Source organism: Poeciliopsis prolifica, unplaced genomic scaffold (assembly GCF_027474105.1).
Source record: "Poeciliopsis prolifica strain line A6 unplaced genomic scaffold, Auburn_PproV2 SCAFFOLD018, whole genome shotgun sequence".
Taxonomy (NCBI): Eukaryota; Metazoa; Chordata; class Actinopteri; order Cyprinodontiformes; family Poeciliidae; genus Poeciliopsis; species Poeciliopsis prolifica.
The window spans coordinates 2,928,713-2,950,779 of record NW_026562393.1 but is presented as its reverse complement, the minus strand read 5'-3'; the positions used below and the strand labels follow the sequence as shown (position 1 = coordinate 2,950,779).

At 38.9% G+C, this 22,067-nt stretch overlaps 2 protein-coding genes across 39 annotated transcripts in view; one reads left to right on the top strand and one right to left on the bottom strand.

The window, feature by feature from the left end:
* LOC129368050 (ankyrin-3-like) overlaps window positions 1-16,367 on the top strand; it is a 128,202-nt gene extending 111,835 nt beyond the window's left edge. For 32 of the 38 annotated variants that reach the window (XM_055042850.1, XM_055042844.1, XM_055042855.1 and 29 more), the window contains 10 exons: window positions 2,591-2,665; window positions 4,277-4,408; window positions 4,948-5,091; window positions 10,116-10,674; window positions 10,753-10,933; window positions 11,422-11,505; window positions 12,444-12,527; window positions 12,642-12,875; window positions 13,909-13,980; window positions 14,841-16,367. In XM_055042850.1, coding sequence (XP_054898825.1) covers window positions 2,591-2,665; window positions 4,277-4,408; window positions 4,948-5,091; window positions 10,116-10,674; window positions 10,753-10,933; window positions 11,422-11,505; window positions 12,444-12,527; window positions 12,642-12,875; window positions 13,909-13,956 — 1,541 coding nt within the window. In that variant the 3' untranslated portion in view covers window positions 13,957-13,980; window positions 14,841-16,367. The remainder of the gene's footprint in view (window positions 1-2,590; window positions 2,666-4,276; window positions 4,409-4,947; window positions 5,092-10,115; window positions 10,675-10,752; window positions 10,934-11,421; window positions 11,506-12,443; window positions 12,528-12,641; window positions 12,876-13,908; window positions 13,981-14,840) is intronic. The other 6 variants (XM_055042849.1, XM_055042869.1, XM_055042860.1 and 3 more) reach the window with 5 other exon arrangements.
* A 2,471-nt stretch (window positions 16,368-18,838) lies between these two features.
* Window positions 18,839-21,522, bottom strand: g6pc1a.2 (glucose-6-phosphatase catalytic subunit 1a, tandem duplicate 2). Its single transcript, XM_055042888.1, has 5 exons — window positions 21,220-21,522; window positions 21,017-21,126; window positions 20,303-20,405; window positions 19,839-19,954; window positions 18,839-19,747 (listed from the first exon to the last, which is right to left on the bottom strand). The coding sequence occupies exons 1-5, from the start codon at window positions 21,450-21,452 to the stop codon at window positions 19,245-19,247; spliced, it is 1,065 nt and encodes a 354-aa protein (XP_054898863.1). The 5' UTR covers window positions 21,453-21,522; the 3' UTR covers window positions 18,839-19,244.
* Window positions 21,523-22,067: the final 545 nt, after the last annotated feature.

Sequence of the window (22,067 nt, the reverse complement as noted above, 5' to 3'; positions counted from 1 at the left end):
ATTGAGCAGCAATACCAGTAGCACTATCCCTGACTCCTATTTAGGTATTTCTCAAGATGGCAGCACCATGTCCAATTTGTTATCCTCTGCAAGACCAACACTACAGGAAGTCAGTCGGACAGAAACCTCTTTAAGCCAATTAGGGGAACACTATGGGAAAGACGAGACTGTGTTCAATTTAGCAATAGCAAAAACAGAAGCCAAAGGAGTCAGAGGCCATATATTTAGATCCAAGTTGCCCTTGAGGGTGGCTAGCCACAAACTATGCAGCCAGAGGCATCATGAAATAATGGGCATTTCAAAAGAAAGTGCTCATGAATTTTCTCTCAGGACTCATAAGATGCAACATAAAGTTTGGGAACGATTTGACCCTTTTAAAACTTTATTTCCTAAATCCCGAATCCCTATTTTGAAAGCCATTAAAAACCCTTCTAGTTCCCAAAAACATCCACTGGCCAGAAACGATTCTACTCTCAGACTTAACAAAAATTTTAATGAGGGAAGAATTCAACCTAAGCACACACACAGATCATCAAAAGGCAAAAGCAAAAATGCAAACAGTCCAGTAATCCTAAAGAACTTTACAACAAACTCTTGTATAAGTCAATCAGCCAAATCTTTAAACAAAACCAAATCCAAGGAGGCTGAAGCTGTGTTAGCAGGGAAAACTTTGCCCACTGAAGATGAGGAGAGCTGCAGACTCAGTGCCACCAGGAACACTTCACTGTCAGAGCCATCTATAGCTTCTAGGAGTTCCCGTTCTTCCTGCACCTCTACCTCCACCCCCACCTCCACCACCACATCACCACCACCCACTAGAGATGTCAGTCAGAGGATGAGGACAAGCAGGAGGAAGATTAGGCGGACACATGGAGGGAAGGAGCGTGAGCAGATGGAGGAAGGGAGTCAGGTTGATCAACCAATCATGACTCCTGTGATGGAGAACGAGACTAGTTTGTAAACTCTTTCTAAACACTTTAAGCACTTTACCTTTCTCTAAAAGATGCATGTAGCTGTTGTTGGTGGTCTGTAACGTGACGTAAGTGCAGCTGTCCTCTTCCTGTCCTTCCTGTTATCTGTGTCCTGTGTTTGATGTAGCTGTAGAGCAGAAGTGACTAACAGTAGTCCACTAGACTAAGAGTCCTGTATGTCTTAGCTCGTTCTCTAGTCCAGCCTATCAGAATGAAATAATGGTTTATTGCCAGGCCACATCAGAACTTGGCCATGTATTTGAGGACATAATTGAAATCTCTAGTGTTGGAGCTAAAACATGCAGGACACTGGCTCTTAAGAATTGTCATTAGATACTTTTGATGTCGAGTTAAAGGTATCAACTTCCTTAGATTTGGTTTTATAAAACGTTGAAGGTGCAAAAAGCGAATTGATCTACCATTTTAGTACCAGTGGTTTGCAGATATATTCAAGAGGCAGAATTAGGAGGACAAATTCCATATTGCATTGGGTAACTGCACACTTGCCAGTTTCATTGCACCTCTAGTAATTTCAGTCTTGCATTTCACCAGGAGACACAGCTCACTTTCACTCCTAATATGTTCCAAACGGTTTGTCTGGTTCTTAGGTGGTATTTTGTGGCTTCCTTTTTGAAATCACTGTGAAAACTATACATCGGCTCACGTTGGAAGCTTCAGAAATGCAAACTGCTATTCGTATGACCAAATTGAAACTCTGAGCTTTTTTTATCAGTGAGAGGGAATGTTGCCTGATGCTTAACTGTTTGTTGTGTGTTGTGGCAGAAAACTTTGTAGTGATACAACTTTCATTACTAATTATTGAACAGCAAGCATTTATGTCTAAAAGTGTGATACATATATAAAATAACATATATATATATATATATATATATATACATATATATATATATATATATATATATATATATATATATTTCTTTATTTTCTGGCCTCACTCAACCTCAAGCTTTTAATTGGACTGATGTTATGCATTGTTTTTACTTACATTTGGTAAGTAAAAGCATGGATCTACATCTGGATCCTGAACAGCGAGGCAGAGATTCCCTAAACAGTGACTGTTTGTTGTGCACAAAGGTGAAATGACAGGTAAATGATGCATTGTTTCTAACATTTAGAATAAAAAGAATAAAAAGCTTAAAATCATGAAGTGCACTTTTACTCAAATTGAATGTTGGATTTATTTTTTTTTTATTCTCAAAAAATAGTCTTGCTTTCATAAAAATATAAACTTTGAATCAAATGAGGATCTAAAACAAAACGTTTGAGGAAAGTTTGGCCAGAAAAGTTGAAACTTGAAACAGTGAACATATTTGATACTCTCACAAAACAATATGAGAACAAGAATTGTTCATTTTAGCAGACACAGCTTCCCAAATAATTTTAGATGTTTTAGGGATCTGAAAAAGTAAACTCTCGTTTCACTATCAGCAGGAAAATGAACCGAGAGTTCACTGTCACATTTACGGAAAGAAACATTTTCCTTCTGTAAATGGTATTGACTTCTTTGAAAACTATTTTGCTTTTTTGTGTGCAACTCATTTGGAGACTGTCATCATTATGTCATGCTGATTGTTTCTTTTCTGGCTTTAATCACTCAGGCCCCCAGAGTCCCTGTGAGCGAACAGACGTCCGCATGGCGATCGTAGCTGACCATCTTGGCCTCAGCTGGACTGGTGAGTCTGAATTTATCTCAGTTTCTACCTTTGCATTCAGGAATTTGGAGTCTAAGACCGATGAATCAGCTGAACTGACATCAGGATTCATTACTGGAGATTTAAAAGTGTTACAGTTTTGCCATCTACTGGCCAGTTTGTGTAATGTTTTGATGACTCCTCACTGCAGTGGAATTTACCCTGATTAGTCATAACATCATGACAACTGAGATCATTGCCACCAGATAGCTTCAGTCAGTTGTAGTAGCATACTTAAGCATCTTACTGGGGTGTTGCTGAAATGGAGCTTTGCTGATATAAGGTCAAATCGGTTTGCTGGATTTGGAAGTCAGGTAAATACATCATACATATACCATTCAAATTTGTATGATACATAGCTCTGTATCCTTCATAGATGTGGGGAGATGCAGTAAGGTAGATCTAACCCTCATCATTGTGGGGTTGCGTGTGATTGGTTTCCAAAAATGTTTTGGAGGGATCAAGACAAGCTGTAGTGCTTCCTACCAGCTTCTGCTTAGAAAATTGATCAGTGTTTACTTAGTTACTACATCCACACATTCAAGTGCCTCATAAGAAACTAAAATATCCTCAAAAGGTTAATTTATTTCAATAGTTTGCAAGTTCAGTTGGGTGATATTTATTTATTTATTTTATTAGATTTGCTTCTGTCTAATGAATGCCAAAACTTTAGTGAAACACAAATTTACTTTGATCTGAGAAGAGGAGGTTAAAGCCTGTGTGACAATCTGGTCATTTTCCCAGACGGTTCTGATGGTTTAACTAAAGAAATGTGGCAAATGTAGCCCGTGTCCAGGAAAAATAGGTGCGCAGTAGTTCTTGAAAAAGTGTTTCCAGCTGAGGTCCACACCTTCCTAAATACTGACATATCAAAATCAGAATATGTCTTTATAAATTAACATTAAAGGTCATTAAAGTCAGAAAAACAAAGAAGTATTTCTTTTAAATATTAGGCATGCATGTGGAGCATGGGCAGTTACACAACAGATTTATTAACATTAATCTGACTTATAAATCATGCTAGTTTCACTCTGAGTGTATTTACAAGATAAATAAGGCATATGTTTGTGTATTTTCCTCATGAGCAGTAATAGGGGTGTGGCCTCTGCAGTTCAGTTGAGTCCAAGCATGGCATCCTGCACTGCAATACTGCTCCACGCCTCCCTGCTCGTGTGCAGATGGGTGGGACTCTGTCACTGTGTGCACAGCTTAGTTGTAGAGGTGTTTCTTTCTGTCCTTTGTAGAAAATGTATATTTAATGCGTCCTCCTGTCACAGAGCTGCAGAGAACGGTGTGTTTCAGATTTGCAGCATGCAACACCTCTTTGTGCCTTGCTTGATTGAGTTGAGTTGATTTTGGCACGCTTTCACAGCTCCAGATCATTCATTTTTAATCTGACCATTTAACTGCATTAAGAAAGAGATTGTGATTTAGGTCTGAACATACAATCATTAAATAGTTGGTGATATACATACACATGTAGTTTAGAAATGATAAACAGAAATATTGTACATCATGTAATCGATTTGTTGTTGAGATGAATTTTTTGTTTCTAAACTAAATAATCTTTCTTGGCATTTTCTGCTTTTCCAGAACTGGCCAGGGAGTTGAATTTCTCTGTGGAAGAAATCAATTTCATCAGAGTGGAAAACCCAAATTCCCTGACAGCGCAGAGCTTTATGCTTCTAAAGAAATGGGTGCACAGGGATGGTAAAAATGCCACAAGTAAGCAAAAACTGCAGTGAAGTTCATTTTGCTTTAGATTAGCTGGTTTTTGAGTTTGGTCTGCCTAGTTTTCCTGCAATCTGCAGTCTTTGTATTAATACTTTTATGCAACTAGTAGAGAGATGGCAGCCAGATAGGTTAACTTATTTGTGCCACTTTTTCCCCCTTTTACTGTCTTTATTTTTTGAATGGTTCATCAACAATTTTTGAAAAACTGGTTTATTTTTCATGTATTTATTATTAATCTATTGCACCTGGCAGGTAGATCCCATCCTTTCTTCCCCCATTTCTTATGTTTGCACTTGAGTAAGCTAACTAAGAGTTTTCAGTAGCCATAGTAGCTTTGCTCTGAACTGAGTCATGAACAGTTTTCTGAGTCACAAGAGTTGTCTTTATGTGGTTGAATTAGACAAATCTATTTTAATTCCAGGTGCGAATGAGATGAAAACCAATAATTCAAAGAAAAACCACAATTTGTGGATCGAAACATGACAAACATAACCCATCTATTCCCCTCTCTGTCTCTTTCTCCCCTCCAGCGGATGCTTTAACTGCGGTGCTGACTAAGATCAATCGGTTGGATATTGTGACTTTGCTGGAAGGGCCCATATTTGACTACGGTAACATAACAGGCACACGCTGCTTTGCCGATGATAACGCAGTATTCCCGGATCAGTCCGATGGTAAAGTGTAGCCCACCCTAGCTGAACTATCCTCTCAGTCTATCCCTTCATTCTTCACTTCCTCTTTCAGCCAGATAGTTAGACCTAACTATGCACACAAATACTGAAGCAATCCTGCTGGATCAAACCATTAGGGACCAGCCTAAAATGACTTAGGGCTCCAGTCAGTTATTTGAGGTTGTTTTATAAGACATCTAAGGTGTCTTATATTATCAAGTAGGCTTTTTAGCTTTTAAAAAAATGGACAATATGGACAATTTTGAATGTTGAAAAATCTGTACCACTGAAGACGGTGCATGATTTTTTTTTTGTGTATGTGTTTTTTTTTTTTTTCTTGAGAAATGCACAAAAGCATGATGAAGGAAGTGATCGCTGTCTCTGCCCCATCTGATGAATGTAATGTTTTTATAAAAAGGCATACACATACGAATTGTATTTCTCAGATGAGGCAGGACACTAGTTACGTGAATATTTGGAACTTTGATATCACACATCTACCTTTAAAGCACATCAAAAACAACTTCTTCAGAGCAGCATGTTTGCGTTCTTGCAGTACGGCGAGTCCTTTTTTTTTACTCTCTCTATCTCTATTTTTCTGTCTTTCCTACTAAATAATGAAATGTGGCAGTAATCTCTGGTGTTGTGGGATCCACTGAAGATAATTGAAAAACCTTGATAGAAATTTGCCCCTTTGTTCCATTTTTTGACTTTCCTTCACTGAATTGTACGCTTTACATCACATTTCCTTGCCTTTATTATTATGTTGCTTTTATTTGCTCAGTACTTTTATTTTTCTGTCAATAATTTACAGACAACTATTTTCAAGCAAAATTATGCAATGAACCTCATATTTCTGCTTTATCAAGGTTCCTGAAGTCATCTTAACATAAAAGATCGGTGTTTCTCTTGAGACAGTGTGATCTTTGACCAAAGATGATTTCTAGTGTTAGGGCAATTTCCAACTGATTAAGGACAATTAACTGCATGCATGGATGCAACTTTGCTTGCAATGCGGCCTGCCCACATATTTAAGGTTAAAAATTCACTTTTAACAATTTTTAAATTGGTGAAAGCTTTTCAACGCAACTAGGAGTGTTGATCAATCTAAGATGACACTCACAGATGAGTTGAAACTGCAGGGGTTTCTTTTATGTGTATAACGCTGCTTCTTTCACTGCTGCTAGCTGTACTGTACCTGCCATCTCCTGGTGTCCTCCAAGCCTCCCGTCCTCCACACTCCGCTGTAGCTTCCTCTGCTTTGAGACCAGCAGACTCCCCTACTGCTCCTCCTTTTCCTACTCCTCTTCTTCTTGCTTCAGAGCAACTAACATCTACAGAAAAATCTCCTGGCAATATTCTCCAACACTAACCAGCTGCTTCCCATGAATGAGTAACTTCTAATAACCACAGCAGCTTCTGGATCAAACATCTGCTCCTGCTCCTATGCTCTGCGATTGTTAGAATTTTAGCCATCTGTGAAACCACAATCTAATGCTGGATTGGTGCTTTGCTAAGTTGCCCACATGTAAAAGACCTATTTAATGGTACTTTGGCCAAGATAGAAACTTACTAAGTGAAGAAGAAGAGTTGTGCTGCTGCTCACCCTTAATTTTATGCATGCCATTGGAAATATGGCATTGTCAACAGATAGACCCAGATTTAATTTGAAAAGGTAATTTATTTCAGAAACCCAAGTCAAAAAGTAAAACATATTATATTGACTAGTTACGCAAATTTTATTCTTTATTTCTTTAAATTTTATTTAAAGTTAATGACTGTTCAAAATTTTGATTCTTGTAATATGAAATTGAATAATTCTGGGGACGATAGTGGCGATGGCGTAAGAGTTCACCCTGCAGTCGGTGATCCGCCCACTCTTGTTCTTTGTGGCCTTGGCAAAACCCTTTACCCTCCCTATGGTTGAATGGAGGGAAAAGATGTGATTGAAAAAGAGTGGGCAAACAACATTGATACCAAAAGGTTCATTTGGTAATTGATGTGAAGAGTCCCAGCTAAACGCTAAGTGCAAGTAATGTCAATACATGTTTTTGTTTTGTTTTTTCCAGTAGGCCCCAATTTCTCTATGTCTCTCTGCATAAAGTTTATTTATTTTATGTTTGAGTTTCACTTTTTAAATTAGAACCACTGAAATAGATTATCTCTTCAATGATGCTTTGCTTTCTTTGGAGACACCTGTGCAAGAACAGCTTCACAATATGCTAGTGTACTCCAGCTATTTACATATTTAAAGATCGCCCCTCTGCTTTTGTAGAAAAGGCCTTTTGCATCTAAAAGTGGTTTGGAGCTTCCTCTTTGTTGCCCACCAGTTTGCGCTCGCAAATTTCAACAATAAGAAACAAATTAACATAACTCCTAAAAGTTGAGGTGACGATGTTAAAACCAGTCTCTATGCAAGATGTGTTCAGCTGCTGCTAAGAATCCTGTTGCTGCTCAGCTTATAATGAACCCTGTGACTGCAAAGCCCTCATCTCTGCAGCTTAAACGCCATCAGCTCCTTAATCAGTTACTTCTTCATTTCATTGTCAGTGCTTCACATGTTTATTTTTACATGCTGTTAGTCTTTTCTGTCTAACATTTGTCTTGTCTTTCTTGTCTTATGTCTTGTGCATTTGTAATGATGTAGCTCCAAAAGTTATTAACAGTCCTACTCTCCCTCCGTATCCTCAGACCTGTCATCCTTTAAGCTCCGTCTCCTCTCCTTCTTATCCCAGTAAAATCAGCCTTTTGTCTTCTCCATCTTCTGTCTTCACCTTCCCTACTCCCCCTACCACACCGCCTGTTTACCTCCTGCCTGTTGCTCCTGTTCTCCCTCATTTCTCCACCCTGCCTTACTCACCTCCACTTCCTCCCTCTCCTCGAAGTCCTTTTAGCTGCCCTGCGTTCTTCTTTCCTCCCAACTTCTCTCCTTCCGCTGTAACTCTACCCTCTGTCTCAATTTCTTCCTCCCTTCCACCGCACATACTCAGCCCAACTCTGAAAAGTCAGTCTCCTCTGTCCAACTCTTGCTCTTCTCCTACTTTGTCATCTTTACCTGCTTTTGTCCCTGTTTCTCCTCCTTCTCCTGCTTTACTGTTTGTCTCCCCTCCACCTTCACAGTTGTGTAACATCATGTACCAATCCTCTCCTCCTGTCTCCTACCCTCCTTCCCCTCCACCATCTCCCCTTCCCCCTGGTATCCCCTCGTACTTCAGACGTGATCGTTCAGTTCCCGAAATTTACATTTAGATTTATTCTGCTTTCTCCTGCCTAAATTACTTAATTGTTATGGGAATATGGAGTTTAGTTTTCTTAAAAGAAGTGATAAATCTAACTTTAAAAATTTTGCCCATAAATGAGCCTATAATTGCTTTTACAAAACACTAACCTAACTGAAGTGCTACCCTCAGGTATGAGGATTCAATGCCTTGCAAAATTGTTTCATCCTTTGAGCATTACAACCACAAACCTTACTCAGTCTTATTGGGAATTATGTGATAAGTAAACACAAAGTGGACCTTAGTTGTACGGTGGAGAAAAAGAGTGCATATATTTTTATTTATTTTAACAAATAAATTGAAAAGTGTGGTGTGCATTTGTATGAGATACCGCAAACCTCCTGACTTCGTTGGAGATTTCTCTCCTGTTCTTTACTCTATTTATGCAGAAAGTAAGTTTCACAGAAGTGGACTCTGTTCTTGAAGTAGTTGAAAGCAGATTGTCGCAATGTTGATTTAAGGGTGTCAGTGTAAAATCAAATGACTGCAAAGCCAATTCGCCTATTTCATATTCTGTTTGTAAACAAATTTGAAAAAACATGCATCACTTTAGTTGTACAAATTTGTGTTAATCTGTCACACAAAATCTTAATGCAAGACTGAAGGTTGTGGTTGTAACCAAATGTGCACAAGTTTAAGGGATACGATTATGTTTGCAAGGCACAATGTGATTAAAAGTGAAATACAGTTTGCTAAGTTCTACTTTCACATTTTCTGATGTTTCTTTATATCTCTGTCTCCATTATTTTTGATTGTGTTGTGTTTACTCTGAGGCTGGTTCAGAAGGCCTAAATACAGATTACACTCAAGCTGTTCTTGAAAGAGAACATGTAAACTCAACAACAGTTGCATGTTTTATTACTTGAATGGCAGATTCATTAAACTCATCAGGACATTCTAATTAGGAAACTTGCTCTTCACTTTCTAAACTTCGCATAGTATTCACTATTGAGCACTTTTTCCAATATACTTATGTATGTTTTGAAATGTTGTGCAATCTTCATCCTCCATACCAAAGAAAGAACAACAATGGTTTTTTTAAGCCAGTTTTTGCCTAAACATTAGCCATCTTATATAGTGTCTCTTGCAAATAAGATATTGGATCTCAATGAGACAACCCGTATAAATAAAAGTCAAATAAAATAATATAGTTTAATATTTTTTTCAACACATCCAAATGAATTTCTGAACATAATTGTCTGCCAGTGTTAACTCTAAAAAAATCAAGCTTGTGCTTCAGAAACAGAGATTTGCTTTGAAGATGATAAGACTTCCTGATAAATTAAAGGCTATCGTCTCATTTTCTCTCTGAGCAAAGCAGGCAGACAAGTTTTTTTCTTCATCTGGCTTTATGAGTGAATAGGTTAGATAATCTGAATCTTGACTACAGTAATCTTTACAAAAACTCATTGCCATTTAGATATCTACAAGCTGACCTCTTCTAAATCTTCACTTTTAAACCAGAAACTGTCCAGTTTCAACCAAAACCCACAAAAATGGCCAGTGAGTTTATGCACACCAATAGAGACACCATTTTGAATGTATCTGTAAGAGTTTACAGTTTCTTCCTGCTTTTGTGTAATTTGTTTTAAGTGGCTTTTGAACAAAAGCGCCTCCTAAATGTTACATAAGTGTTTCTCATTTCATCACCTCCACAACTTCACCTCTCCCTCCCACCTCCCCTTCCTCTGTTCTCCCCTTTCCCTCCCTCATCGATCCTCTAATCCTTTACTCCTGCCATCCATCCAGGAGACCACAGTATAGATCTGGAACTGAAAACCCCAACAGAACTCAACTACGTCCCCTGTACCCCCCTGCGCTCCGATGAATTCTTTAGTGAGGGTGAAGCTAGCATAATGTCCCCAAGTAGGACCACACTCACCAGACCTAGTGACCTCTCTCTAGCTCAGACCACAAGCACCTCCAGCAGCGACCCCTCCACCGTGGTTCCGGCCGCTGGCTCTGAGCCTCCTATAGCGGGGCCCGAAGACACAGTTCTGGCTGGTGGAGACAGAGGGATGAGTGTGGAGATGCCAGAAAATGACCGAAGGGCAGGGAGCCTTAAAGAAGATGGTGCTCAAAATGGAAGAGAAGAAGAAGAGGAAATGACCCAGGAGAGACTGCGGAGTCTGCTGGAGGATATACAGCTGGAGGGAGGCATGGAGGAAGAGGAGATGACCGAAGAGAGAGTGAATGCGATCCTTGAGCAAGTTCGGCAAGCAGAAAAAAACATTTCTTCAGTTCCAGGCTGGAGGACTGAGACAACTGGTGCCACAGCTGGACACAGCAGCAAGGACACAGAGAGCAGGTAAGATTTGATCTGTTCTACTACTCAGATCAAACTCGCAAATCTACTGATGGGTGTGAAACCTTTCACCTAATTCAGCCCTGACAGTCCAGCTGATTCCCTGGAGCAGCCCCCGGCTCAGAACGGAGGCCACACAGAGCCAGCCAGGGGAGGGAGGGAAAAAGAAGCTAAGAAGAAAGGGGCTGAAGAGGACAGCAGGACCGCGGGACCCAGCAGAGGTCGGGAGGACATAGGTGACAAGTCCCAGCACAAAGTGCAGGTGAGAAGCTTCCACACAGGGAAACTTTCACCCATCTCATGAAGCTGTAAGATCTCCTAAGTTTGACAAAGTCTTCACTACATGTTTTGGGTTTTTCAAAGTCATCAAAATTACCCATGATTCTCTGATGTCTGACATGCAGATTTCAATTTTGTGTGACAAAAATATGCATTTATTTTTTAGGACGATAACACATAAAATAGAGTAAATGTGCCCAGAGTTCTTGCAGTGAGGCAGTTTCAAAACCAGGAAGGAATTATAAGATAATTCACAGTTCAGTCAGAAACACATTTAAACTTTTAAGTAAATATTTTTTAGACAGTATGTTGAAAGTTTGACGTCAAGGTTCCAAACACATCGATTGATGGCCATGGTGCTCAACATGTCACAGCGGGAGGAGCAGGTTTTCCACATCGGGAAGTAAAAACATACCTTAGACACACATCAGGGTTGTTAACAATGCCTCGCTGCTGGGCTGCCTTTGTCAGGAAACCATCAGAGCTGATGAGTCCGGCTCTGACGACGAGACCACCGTCACTACCAGGGTGTACCGCAGACGGGTCATACTCAAGGTGTGTGAGGCCTGGTGTGTGTATGTGTGTGAACAGAGTGCTGAGCTCAGTCCAAAAACAAAGTGTGTAAAGCTCAAGAGAGCCAGTGCAATCTACTGCCATGCGTCCCTTAGCATGAACGAAGCGGTGGGTTGTGATTTTAGTGTTTGTGTGCTCCTGTAGGCTAGACACATTGAACGCTGTAAATGGTTTTCACAAAAACCATCGGTGGAAATACAGAACTGGATAGAAATGTGCAGTGAACTACACTTTATTATCTATTCCCTGAAATTTCATTGAAAAATAATATTTTTGTGTAAAGCTGAGTAAGTGTTCAACTTTGGCATATTCACTGCTTGTTGGTGTGAGCCAACAAGCAGTTGAGTTAAGCATTATATTTATTATAAGCATTATATTTGGCTGGTTGGTTGATTTGTTTTGCTTTGTTTGGTTGTGGAAACCCAAATCAATGAATATGATTGTTGTGATTACTGGGATACATTCCCACGAATTGAATACTGGGTACAGGAATATCTGTACCCGCAACTGAAAATCTGTTCCAAGTTTACAGTGAGAAAATGGGGTTAAATGACAAAAGATCATACAATAGTCTTCAGTCTGTAACAGTGGAGTTAAGTTTTGACTTGTTGCAGAATTTCATCTAATTATCTCAAAGCATTGAGTTCATGCCTGTCCCTTTTTGTTTGCATGACAGCAGGTTTAAATGAATCTGATTCTTTGCAACCTAAAGTTTGATTTTTTTTTCTTTTTTCTTTTTGATCCAAACCTTTCATATCTGTTTGAATATAACAATTGAAGATCCCTGCTTGTTGATGTGCTTCTGAAAGTGGCACTTTAACTCTTAAAAAAAAGCCTGTCGCTTTGCTCTCCCTTTCCTATTACACCCATTTGTCTTTTGTTTTTCCACTCATCCTTTCTTCCTCCAACTTTCATCACAGGGAGAGGAGGCCAGAAACATTCCTGGACAGTCTGTTACTGAGGAGCAGTTCATAGATGATGATGGAAATCTGGTCACCAGAAAAGTAACCATCTTTCTGCCTTGCTACAGCTTTACCTGCAAACATCTTCCATGCTTTTATTTTCCCCTTTAAAACATTCCCATCCTCCTCTTCCTGACCTGCTTCTGCCCCCTACAGGTTATCAGAAAGGTGGTTCGTCGGGGTTTCAACTCACAGGAAAGGCTGGAATGTGAAGGCCAGACTATTCCTGGGGAAGGAGCTTCAGGTGTTGATGTAGGCGAGGCAGATGCTGCTGCTGCGTCAGCAGAGGCTGCAGCTTCTGCAGCAGGAAACAAGGGTGGGAGGGGCAAGAAAAGAGGGAAGCGCTCCCGACATGGCCACAAGGAGGAGGCCCCGAGAGAGAAAACGCAGGTTGGCGTTAAAACCAACCGCTGGACCGACTTGCACTTGCATGGCACTGAAATTAGATAAAACCTTAAAAAAAAACAACAAACAAAAAAAACCCATCTGCAAATGCAGTTTGTGTTTGGTGTGTAAAAGTGTGATTCTAGTGGTTTTTTGTTTTCTAATCCACAAAACAATTGCAGAAGTGTCCAATCCTGAGTATTAATGGTTAGAAAATATGAAGATTAATAAGACTAAATGAAACAAGTACTTAATGGCAACAAGCAATGGCTTCATTAGAAGCTTATTGTTATTATTTCATTTTGAGCGTTGGAAATAATCGCTCAGTGTTTGATGCAGTCAATCCAAAGTTCGACTGGCTGAACAGCCTATTGCTATGAAAAGTGTATTAATTTTAAGTTTTAAAAGAACAACAAATATTGCTTTTAAATTGACTTTCAGAACATCAGTGAGTGCAATTGTAATTTTGATTTGATGATACATTATGTACCCTTAATATCAAATCCATACACCTTTAAAAACCCCATCAGTCTTATGGCATGAGTGAACATACATAAGATAATGTTTTGGGCCTCAAGAGAAGTCTCAAGTGAAACTCTGCAGTGTGCTAAAGTTGAACCACTTCCATTCTTGATTTTTGTGATATGTTTTGAAGTAAATTGTGTGTAAATTGTTTAGCAGTAATGTGACCTGGCAGCGTTGATGCCTGTGTGAAAAACAGAGTTGATTGCAGTTTGCAGTGGTTTTGATGTGTTTTCAGGTCATAAATAACAAATGTTGGGTGTTTCATTAAATATAGAATGTTTTTATTGTTATTTTTAATTTACTTTGTATTTACAATTTACTTGTACATTGATAGAAACTTTTCTTTCTCTCCCTGAGCTAATTTTTCTTCCAGCATGCTGCCTGCGGTAGTGACCAGACTTGTGTATGCTTTTAATAACGCCTGGAGAACAGTCTTTGCCTCAACAAATTAATAACTTGTCATTTTTTCTGCTGTTTTTTTCTTTTGATGAACCTCGCTGCTTTTCCTGCCCAGCATGGAGATGGTTCCAGCAAGAAGCAAGAAAAAAAGAGTCAGTCGTAACAGCAAAGCTCTAAAAATAACCAGGTATGGGAACATTTAGACTCGGGTAACGTCCTGCATCAACCAAATTACCCCCAGTATTGAGCTATCCTTCCAGGACACGTTGAAAGAACACTTTGTTCTTTTAAAGTGTTAAATTGAAACAGTGCAACTTGTTAAGTCTGAACTTGAAAAATATTTTAAAGTTTTTGTATGAAAATCCTTGAATAATTATGTTTACAACAAACTCCAATTCTTTGCAAAAGTATTCAGACAACCTGAACGTTTACACACTGTCAGGTTACATCCACAAACTTTCATGGATCTCGTTGAGATTTTGTGCATGCACATGGTCATTCATAATTGTGTAGTAATCTGAAAAATTCTACATTATATTCAAAATTAGCATTTAGAGCCTTGAGCCAGTACTTTGTGAAATCATTTTGTTAATGTTACATCTGTTTTTATGTGTCTAAATTTTTTGCTAAATAGATCATGTCCTGTTAGACTGACTGGAGAGTGTTTGTACATGTCAGTGTTCAAGTCTTTCAACAAATTGGACTTAGGTTCAGAATTTGTACCTTTCTAATACTTTCACATACTTCAATCTTAAACATTCCTTTGTAGTTCCAGCTTTATGCTGGACTGAATGTTTTTGATTCTGAAGGACATTTGGTTGCACTTTATTAAAAGGGATGACTACAAATGTAAGAAACTCAATTAAATTTTGTTCATATATTTTTCTTCACCTTCAAAATCCAAAGTTTGTGCTCGTAAAATCACCAAATGTATAAAAAGCTCAAAGGTCATGAATATTTATGGAAAACACTAGTTTCTGCTGAGAAAATAAAACTAACATTTCTCAATAACCTCTTACATGTAAATTCTTGCCGTTTACCCTCCAGGTCTTTAAGTCACTCACAGCGACGCCACTCTTGAAAATCAGCTGAACTGGAGTCCACAAGGAAGAAGATCAGGTTGCGATCTTCGGGTGTCAAGTCAGCCAAATTGTTTTAGAAGCATTCACCGACAGCGCATGGTTTACAGCAAGACGGCGTTACTTTTCTTTGATTTCGCATGAGCATGTCACCGAACTCACTCACTGTCAGAAAAAAAAAAAAAAAGAAACGAAAGAAAAACAAAACAAATCGGAGGGGACACGCATGGACGTGAGCGGAAAACTTTAGCTCATCAGCAGAGAATGAACTGCATCTGCAGCCAAATAAAAAACCTGCTGACAGAACAGACTCCAATCTCTGACACTCGCCTTTTACTGCGCTTCTGTTTTCTTTTTTCTTTTTTTTTTTCTTCCCCCCCTTCCTCCTGAATCTGAAACGGCAGCACTGGAGTGTACCATTTGGTTTGTTTTTTAAAATGAAATCTAACAGCAAAGGAGCGATTTTGTTGTATATAACTGACACTGTATAAAAAACAACAACAACAACAAAAATAGTAGCTTCACAGATTGTTTATGCACTGATTTGAGCTGATGAGGCTTTGCAGAGTCTGTGCACTTGACTGTGTGACTTGATTTGCTCTTCCTAAATAATGAAAACAAAGGAGCAAAAAATCTGTATGAGAACGAGGAATGAATGCAGGGAAAAAAAAAAAAAAACGGCTTAATTTTACACATTGGATGTCTGAACAGCTACACTGCTGTGGAACGTTCTCCAGAGAAATTATATTTTGCTGCATGTTGTGTCACTTTATTTTTTAATGTTTTATTTCTTCTAATTTTAAAGCACTGTCATACAATTATTGAGGGCGTGATAGAAGTTCTTTATCTATTTAGGCTCATAATAACACAAAGGTGTATCATCTGTGGCAGTCTTTGATTTAGTAATCACACTTCACATTTAAGTTGTGGGTCAGTAAATCTTCGCTCTTTTGATCTAACAAAAAGGACGGACGGTTTTGTCAGATGTAACCTGCAGGCTGGAATATTAGCGCGAATCTGCTGCCGGCCCTCTGTGTGTGTGTGTGTGTGTGCGTGTGTGTGCGTGTGGGTGTGTGTGTGTGTGTGTACCATAAGTCTTTACTCTCAACATGCATACTACGGCTTTTCTGTCTACTGGTGTTTTTAAAAAGGGGGACTGTTTTTATGTTAGGTTTTTACAACTTTCATCTTATTTAACTGTTATTTACATGATCTGATTTTTAAGCGTCAATCACCGAAACTATAACTCTACCAGCAGGTGGAATCACACAAATCACACCCGTGACACCACGTCGGTGAAAATGTTAGTCTCTTTTACTGTAAATCTATTTTTCCTGTGTTTCTGTTTCTTTTTCATACGAATCTACCCCATGCATTCACTGAAAATAAATCTGGTACCAACGTGTATGACGAACCAACATAGCCAATCCTGGATGATTAATTATTTAAGCAAAAAAAAATAATAATAATAATAAACTGTGTTTTAACCTATAAACATTGTGTGTCATTGTGTTTCTAATGCATCGAACACAATATAAAACTTGTACATTGTCGTTTTTTTTAAGTTACATTATCCGTAGATAAAATGATGTTACAACCTCATTAAATGCATTTTTTAAGACAGGAAACCAGTGGGATTTGACCACCAGTGTGGTTAAAGAACAGGCTGTATTATTGCAGTGCAAGCCAATAACAGTGTTTTGTGTTATGAGCAGGATCTGGACAACAGATTGGAGAAGATCCCAGATTCATATGAGAGACTGTGGGAGATCACCGCTCTATCCAGAGAGAAACCATGCATGCAAACCGAACTCTTCACTAAAAGGTTCTGGTCCAGTTGGGATGTGTGAACTCAGGACCTTTTTTAATAGTTGATAAATCTTGTGACAAGCTTTTTGTGGGTCATGTCTAATGCAGATCCAAAATGGTTCTGCTGAAGAATGACAAAGTTGAACCCCTGTCTAGACTGTCTCCAGCCTGCTAAGCAACAAACTATTTTATTTTTCACAGGCGTTCAAGGACTGCACGATAATTTCACCACACCACTCAGTTTATATGTGGACAAACACATGTCGCAGAAAATTAAACAGAATGATGTTTGCACTTTGGCAGCAGGTTTGATTGTTGGACTCTGGGAAAGCAGGTATGATTGTTTAAATCTAGAAACCGGTCTGCATGCCGAAAGTCTTTATGAAGGTGGATCTTGTCCAATAAAAACAAAATCTGGACGAAATTAATGTGTTACCTTGACTTTATAGTGTATATACATTGTTTTCCTAGTGGAGGAGGTTGGTGATTCTAAATTGTTTCCTCATTGATTGGTTGAAGGTATCTAGAGCAACCTATGAAGATTTCTTCATCTAGAAAGTGAAACTGTTGCCAATTTTCTTTTTAAATTGGAGAAGCAACTCTGCATCTTGATTGCAGGTCATTCCAAATGTCGCCTTTCAGCTAATTTTCAGTCTATTCGAACTCATGAATATGTTCTAATGTGAACCATTCCATTGTAGCTCTGATTGTTTAGGGTTGGTCTTATACTATTAGGTGAACCTCCACCCAAGTCTTTTGCAATATCTAACTGGTTTTCTCCTGGTATTGTTCTGTGTTTCGCTCCATCCTGGCAAAAATATATGAAGGCCCAGACTTTGATTTTGTTAACAAAGAAAACAATCATTAAATGTCTTTTTCATCTGGGTCTCTTAGCTAAGAACCTTTTTGATCCTCTTAGGGCAAATTATACCTGAAATACAAACGTCCTAATGCAAGTAAGATCTTGAAGAGTTTAAGCTCTGCATAAAAACTTTTAAGTATATGTATTTTGCAGTTCATAGTGAAAACAAAATTGTGTCACAGGTCATTTGACGCAGAAGCTTGTCCCTATTTAAAGTTCAAAAACACAAATATTGAATTTTCAGGTTACACCACATCCTGCATGTGTACAAACCAGTGTTCATCACGTCATCACTGCTACTCGGGCCGAAGACTCTGGTGCTTAGTTATCGATTTACTTTCCTAGAACAGTTTTTCTGTCTTTATAGGTTTTTCAGAAGGTAAAGTAGAACACAGTGTTTCCTAGTGGTGGGTTGTTCAGCTGTGTCAGCATTTATACGTCCTCCAGCGTGATATTATTTTGTTCCCTGAAACAAAAACAGAAAACAGCCAGAGTTATTTGTTGTACTTTGGTTAAAAAATATATTTGAAAAAAAAAAGAAAATCCCATTACGTATGATGAAATAAAAATATATTGTTTGTTTATTAAGTGCCATTTTGTACAGTATGAACAGATTACCTTGCTAAAGTACTCACTGTTATTATTATTTTTAAATCACATAGATATATTTTACTGAGATTTTATGCAACATGCCAACACAAGTAGCATTTCTCTGAGAAGTGGAAGAAAAATGATTAATGATTTTAATTATTAAAAATATATATCATGCAACAAAAATGTGTATTCAGTACCCTTTACTATAACATGCATCCAACCAATTCTCTTAACAAGTCACATTATTAGTAAAGAATATTCATTTGTGCAGTTCAAACCCAGTCTAAATATAGTTGCACAGTTGCAGTTCAACTTGCCAGACTTCAACTGCGATGCCTTTTATTCTTTTTGTGTGTTCTGTACACTGACTGTTTACATTTTTTCAGTAGTTTTTCACACATTTTCCAAAATGTTAAGCTTCTTGTTTTTCAAGCTGTTCATCTGGATCCAAAATCCTTTGACTTTTCACAGGCATTTTCATGTACTCCAACTTGAACAAGGCGTTTCCCCTTAATTAAAAAAGGCCAAAGTAAACTCATCATGTGCTTTACAACTAATTGTAAAACCTAGGAGATTGATTTCTCTGTGGATGGGATGTAATTAACTTTATGAGATTTAAATAGCAGCACTCAGCCAATTACCACAGGGTTGTGTAAATGTTGAAATAAGAATAAAGTCAAAGCTTTTTTACAAGTCAGAAGTCTTTTTTTATTTTTTTTATTTAAAAAATATTCTTAACATTTCAAAAACACATTGAAAAATACAATAGTTTCATAACTAAAATAGCATATCAAAGGTTAGGAGCAAACATTCAAGAATAGACTCATTCATCTCCCTCCAGAACTCTGAAACAACTGCAATAATCTTGTTTTGTTATCTTTACTACAGTTCTTCGTAAGTCCTACTAAGCATTCTGGATAGTGCTTTCTATTATTGTTTCAGCGTTCAGAGTTCATTATGTAAATGACACAAGCTCTTTCCTGAGTCACACAGTCTTTTAAATGCAAAAAGCACCAAAGGAAAGGCTATTATTATTTGCATTATTATTAATGTTCACAGTTTCTCTGCACTTGCATTGCTTTGGTCTTCACAACTCGGAGTTGCTGCTCACATCCCCTTTTTGCTGTGCTGGCTTAGAGCTCTATTTACGCAGTACGGGATGATGCTGACGGTGACTAGGGGAACGGTTGCGCTCTTGCAGAAGGAGAGCAGGTAGAAGAGGGCTGCAGTGTGTGTGGGAGGCTTGAAGGAGTCAAACAGGTGCAGCAGAAACAAAGAGCTGAGAATGGACCCCGCTCTGGCTGATGCACTGCTGCTCTTTTTGGTCTCGGTGTACAGTGGAGAATGCAGGCCCAGGCCCAGGCCGAACAGGGTACCCATGTTGCGCAGAAGGCTGGCAAAGGGCGTGGAGTCCAAGTGGACCCACTCTGGTCTGACACACCACCTCTGGGCTTTCTCTAAGGTCCACAGAAGGTCAACGCCCACAGCTTTGAGTAGCACGTAGAAGCCCACGGCGAAGCTTGTCAGGAAGAGTGTTGTGTAGAAATACTTCTTCATGCTGGCGCTGTAGATCCACTGAGTTCTGTTGAAGGCTTCGGCCACAATCATACCTGGCAGCATTAGAGCACATCAACTATTAGGCTCGATTGCCAGTGACTATCTCTTCAACATCCTGAAAAGTTGTACTAGTTCTCCACTGACCTGTTATGACTCCAGCAACGACCTGGTGGGGGAAGTGAGCAGCAATGAAAACCCTCGACAGGCAGACACACACCTGGACTCCCCAAAACACGGACCACAGAAGAGCCTTCAGATACCTGCAAAATAACAACAAAAGAAAACAGACAACTTCATTGTTAATTGCTTTGCTTTGCCCCAAATATCAGCACTCCAGGTTAAAATCAGCCATCTGAACCTTTCAATGCAATATAAGAATTAAAACTTTTATCCTTTCCATATCACTAGTAATTTATTTGTCTGAAAGAAAAAACAGCCCAGGAATAACAGCAAAAGTCAATGATCAACCACAGTTACAACAGATAGTGTGTCCTGAATGATAAGCTCCTGATAGAGAAAAGTGGTAAACAACTCAGACGTAATGGGAAGGAAAAGAGGGGGGCTAAGTTAAAATAGCAAGTTTTTTCTTTTTTTCTTTTGTCACCTACCAATTTGTGTTTGAAGATTTCTTGCTTGTCAGAATGGCAAGGATGGAAGTCACAAGGGTGTAGTAGACTCCTGCAGCTCCCATAGCGTGTCCGGAGGGACTGCCTGGATTTAAAAAGACAGAAAGCAAATATTGAAGCTAAGAAATACTCCAGCTCACAGAAAGCTACATTTTTTCAATGCTGACAATTGATCTATTGACAAAATGTTGACTCTGTTGTGTTTGTTCACATTCTTTTGATGATTCATGATATGCATCATCATTTTGCCATATGTTTGTCTCCTCTTCCTTGTAAAAACTAGAGTGAAACTATACATTCTGCAAAAGAAGGTCAAGAAAGAGGAAAAAATAAACTCAAACATAAATTACACCGTATCTTAATATTGTTCTCTGTGATCTTTTAGGTTCATTTGTCTTACAGTTGTTTTATTTTTATTCTTTGTTATATATGTTTGCATAGCACAAGTGGCATAGTAGTGGCATGGTATTTAGTATGCAGCCTATTAATTATAATAGCAAACAAATATTACTATTGGTAAATTAAACATTTATACATAAGCACAAAAAAAGTTACTTTAAAGAATTGGCAATAACAAGGTGTGGGACGTGATTAAACTGCCCCAGAACACCTGAATTCTCACAAAATATATAAAAATAATTAATAACAATCAATTGTACATCAGGAAGTAAATGTGTATTCAGTAGTGTCCATCACCTGGTCCGGTCTCACAGGTCATTGGATACTGCTCAATGTGAGGGCGATCAGCATCTGTGTAATAAGCCGTCTCATGGACCCACCAGTACGGCCTCTCTCCAAACAGAACCCTGTTGAGAGGAGAAGAAACACAAACCGTGTCAGAAGCCATAAGAAAAAAATTCAACATGGTTTTGGTGAGTTCAGATAAACATTCAGCTCACCATTTAAACACCAAGTTCAGCCAGTCTCCGATAACAGCTACCCAAATGAGTTTGATGCCGACCGAGGGCCGGAGGTGGAACCACAGCGGGAAGAAGATGAAGAAGGTGTTCCTGAGATCTGCTGCCCAGGATACCCAGAGAAACAGGCCCTGGGCGTCCTTGTAGTTGGTCTGCAGGTACCGGGTGCTGCTCACCCCAAAACCTTCCATGGCATCCATGATATCAGTGAGCATCTTCGCCTGCAGGAAGCAGAAAGGTCTCAGCCTGCTGAGTTGCGAGTAAGCTGGTTCAAAAAGAGAGGACTGTTGCTATCAGTGACACAGCTGGTTGATTTTATACCCGGGGACCCACTGCCCAAACGCATGCTCACGCTGATCTTTGGACCTTACACATGTGTAATAAAGCACCGAGCGTTTGAGAGGTTCTTCACACAAACAACTTGATGAGATAAAGGGAAAACAAAAGGACAATTGGAGTATCTCCCACTGAGTCACACTGGGTCAGATCAAAGAAGAGGTCAAACCTGTCACCTGTAGAAGGATTGATAATGGCACTTTGCTGAATTTCTATCTTTATGTTCAATCAAGTCCAACTTTTGCTTTTCATAATTTGTGAGTTACGTAATTGTTCTTTCGATGATTTGGGCGAATAGTTTTCAGCTGGAGCAACTTGTTCGTGGATTACATAAGAAGATCAAAGATTAAGCGATTGACTTTGAGGTGAGCAGAAGAGGAGGGAACACTTGAAGATCAAACTGAAGAAATGGCATCAGGCTATGCATGAAAGTCCAGATAAATGGGTATATTTAATAAAAATAATCTGTGTACTGGGTTCATAATTAAAATTAA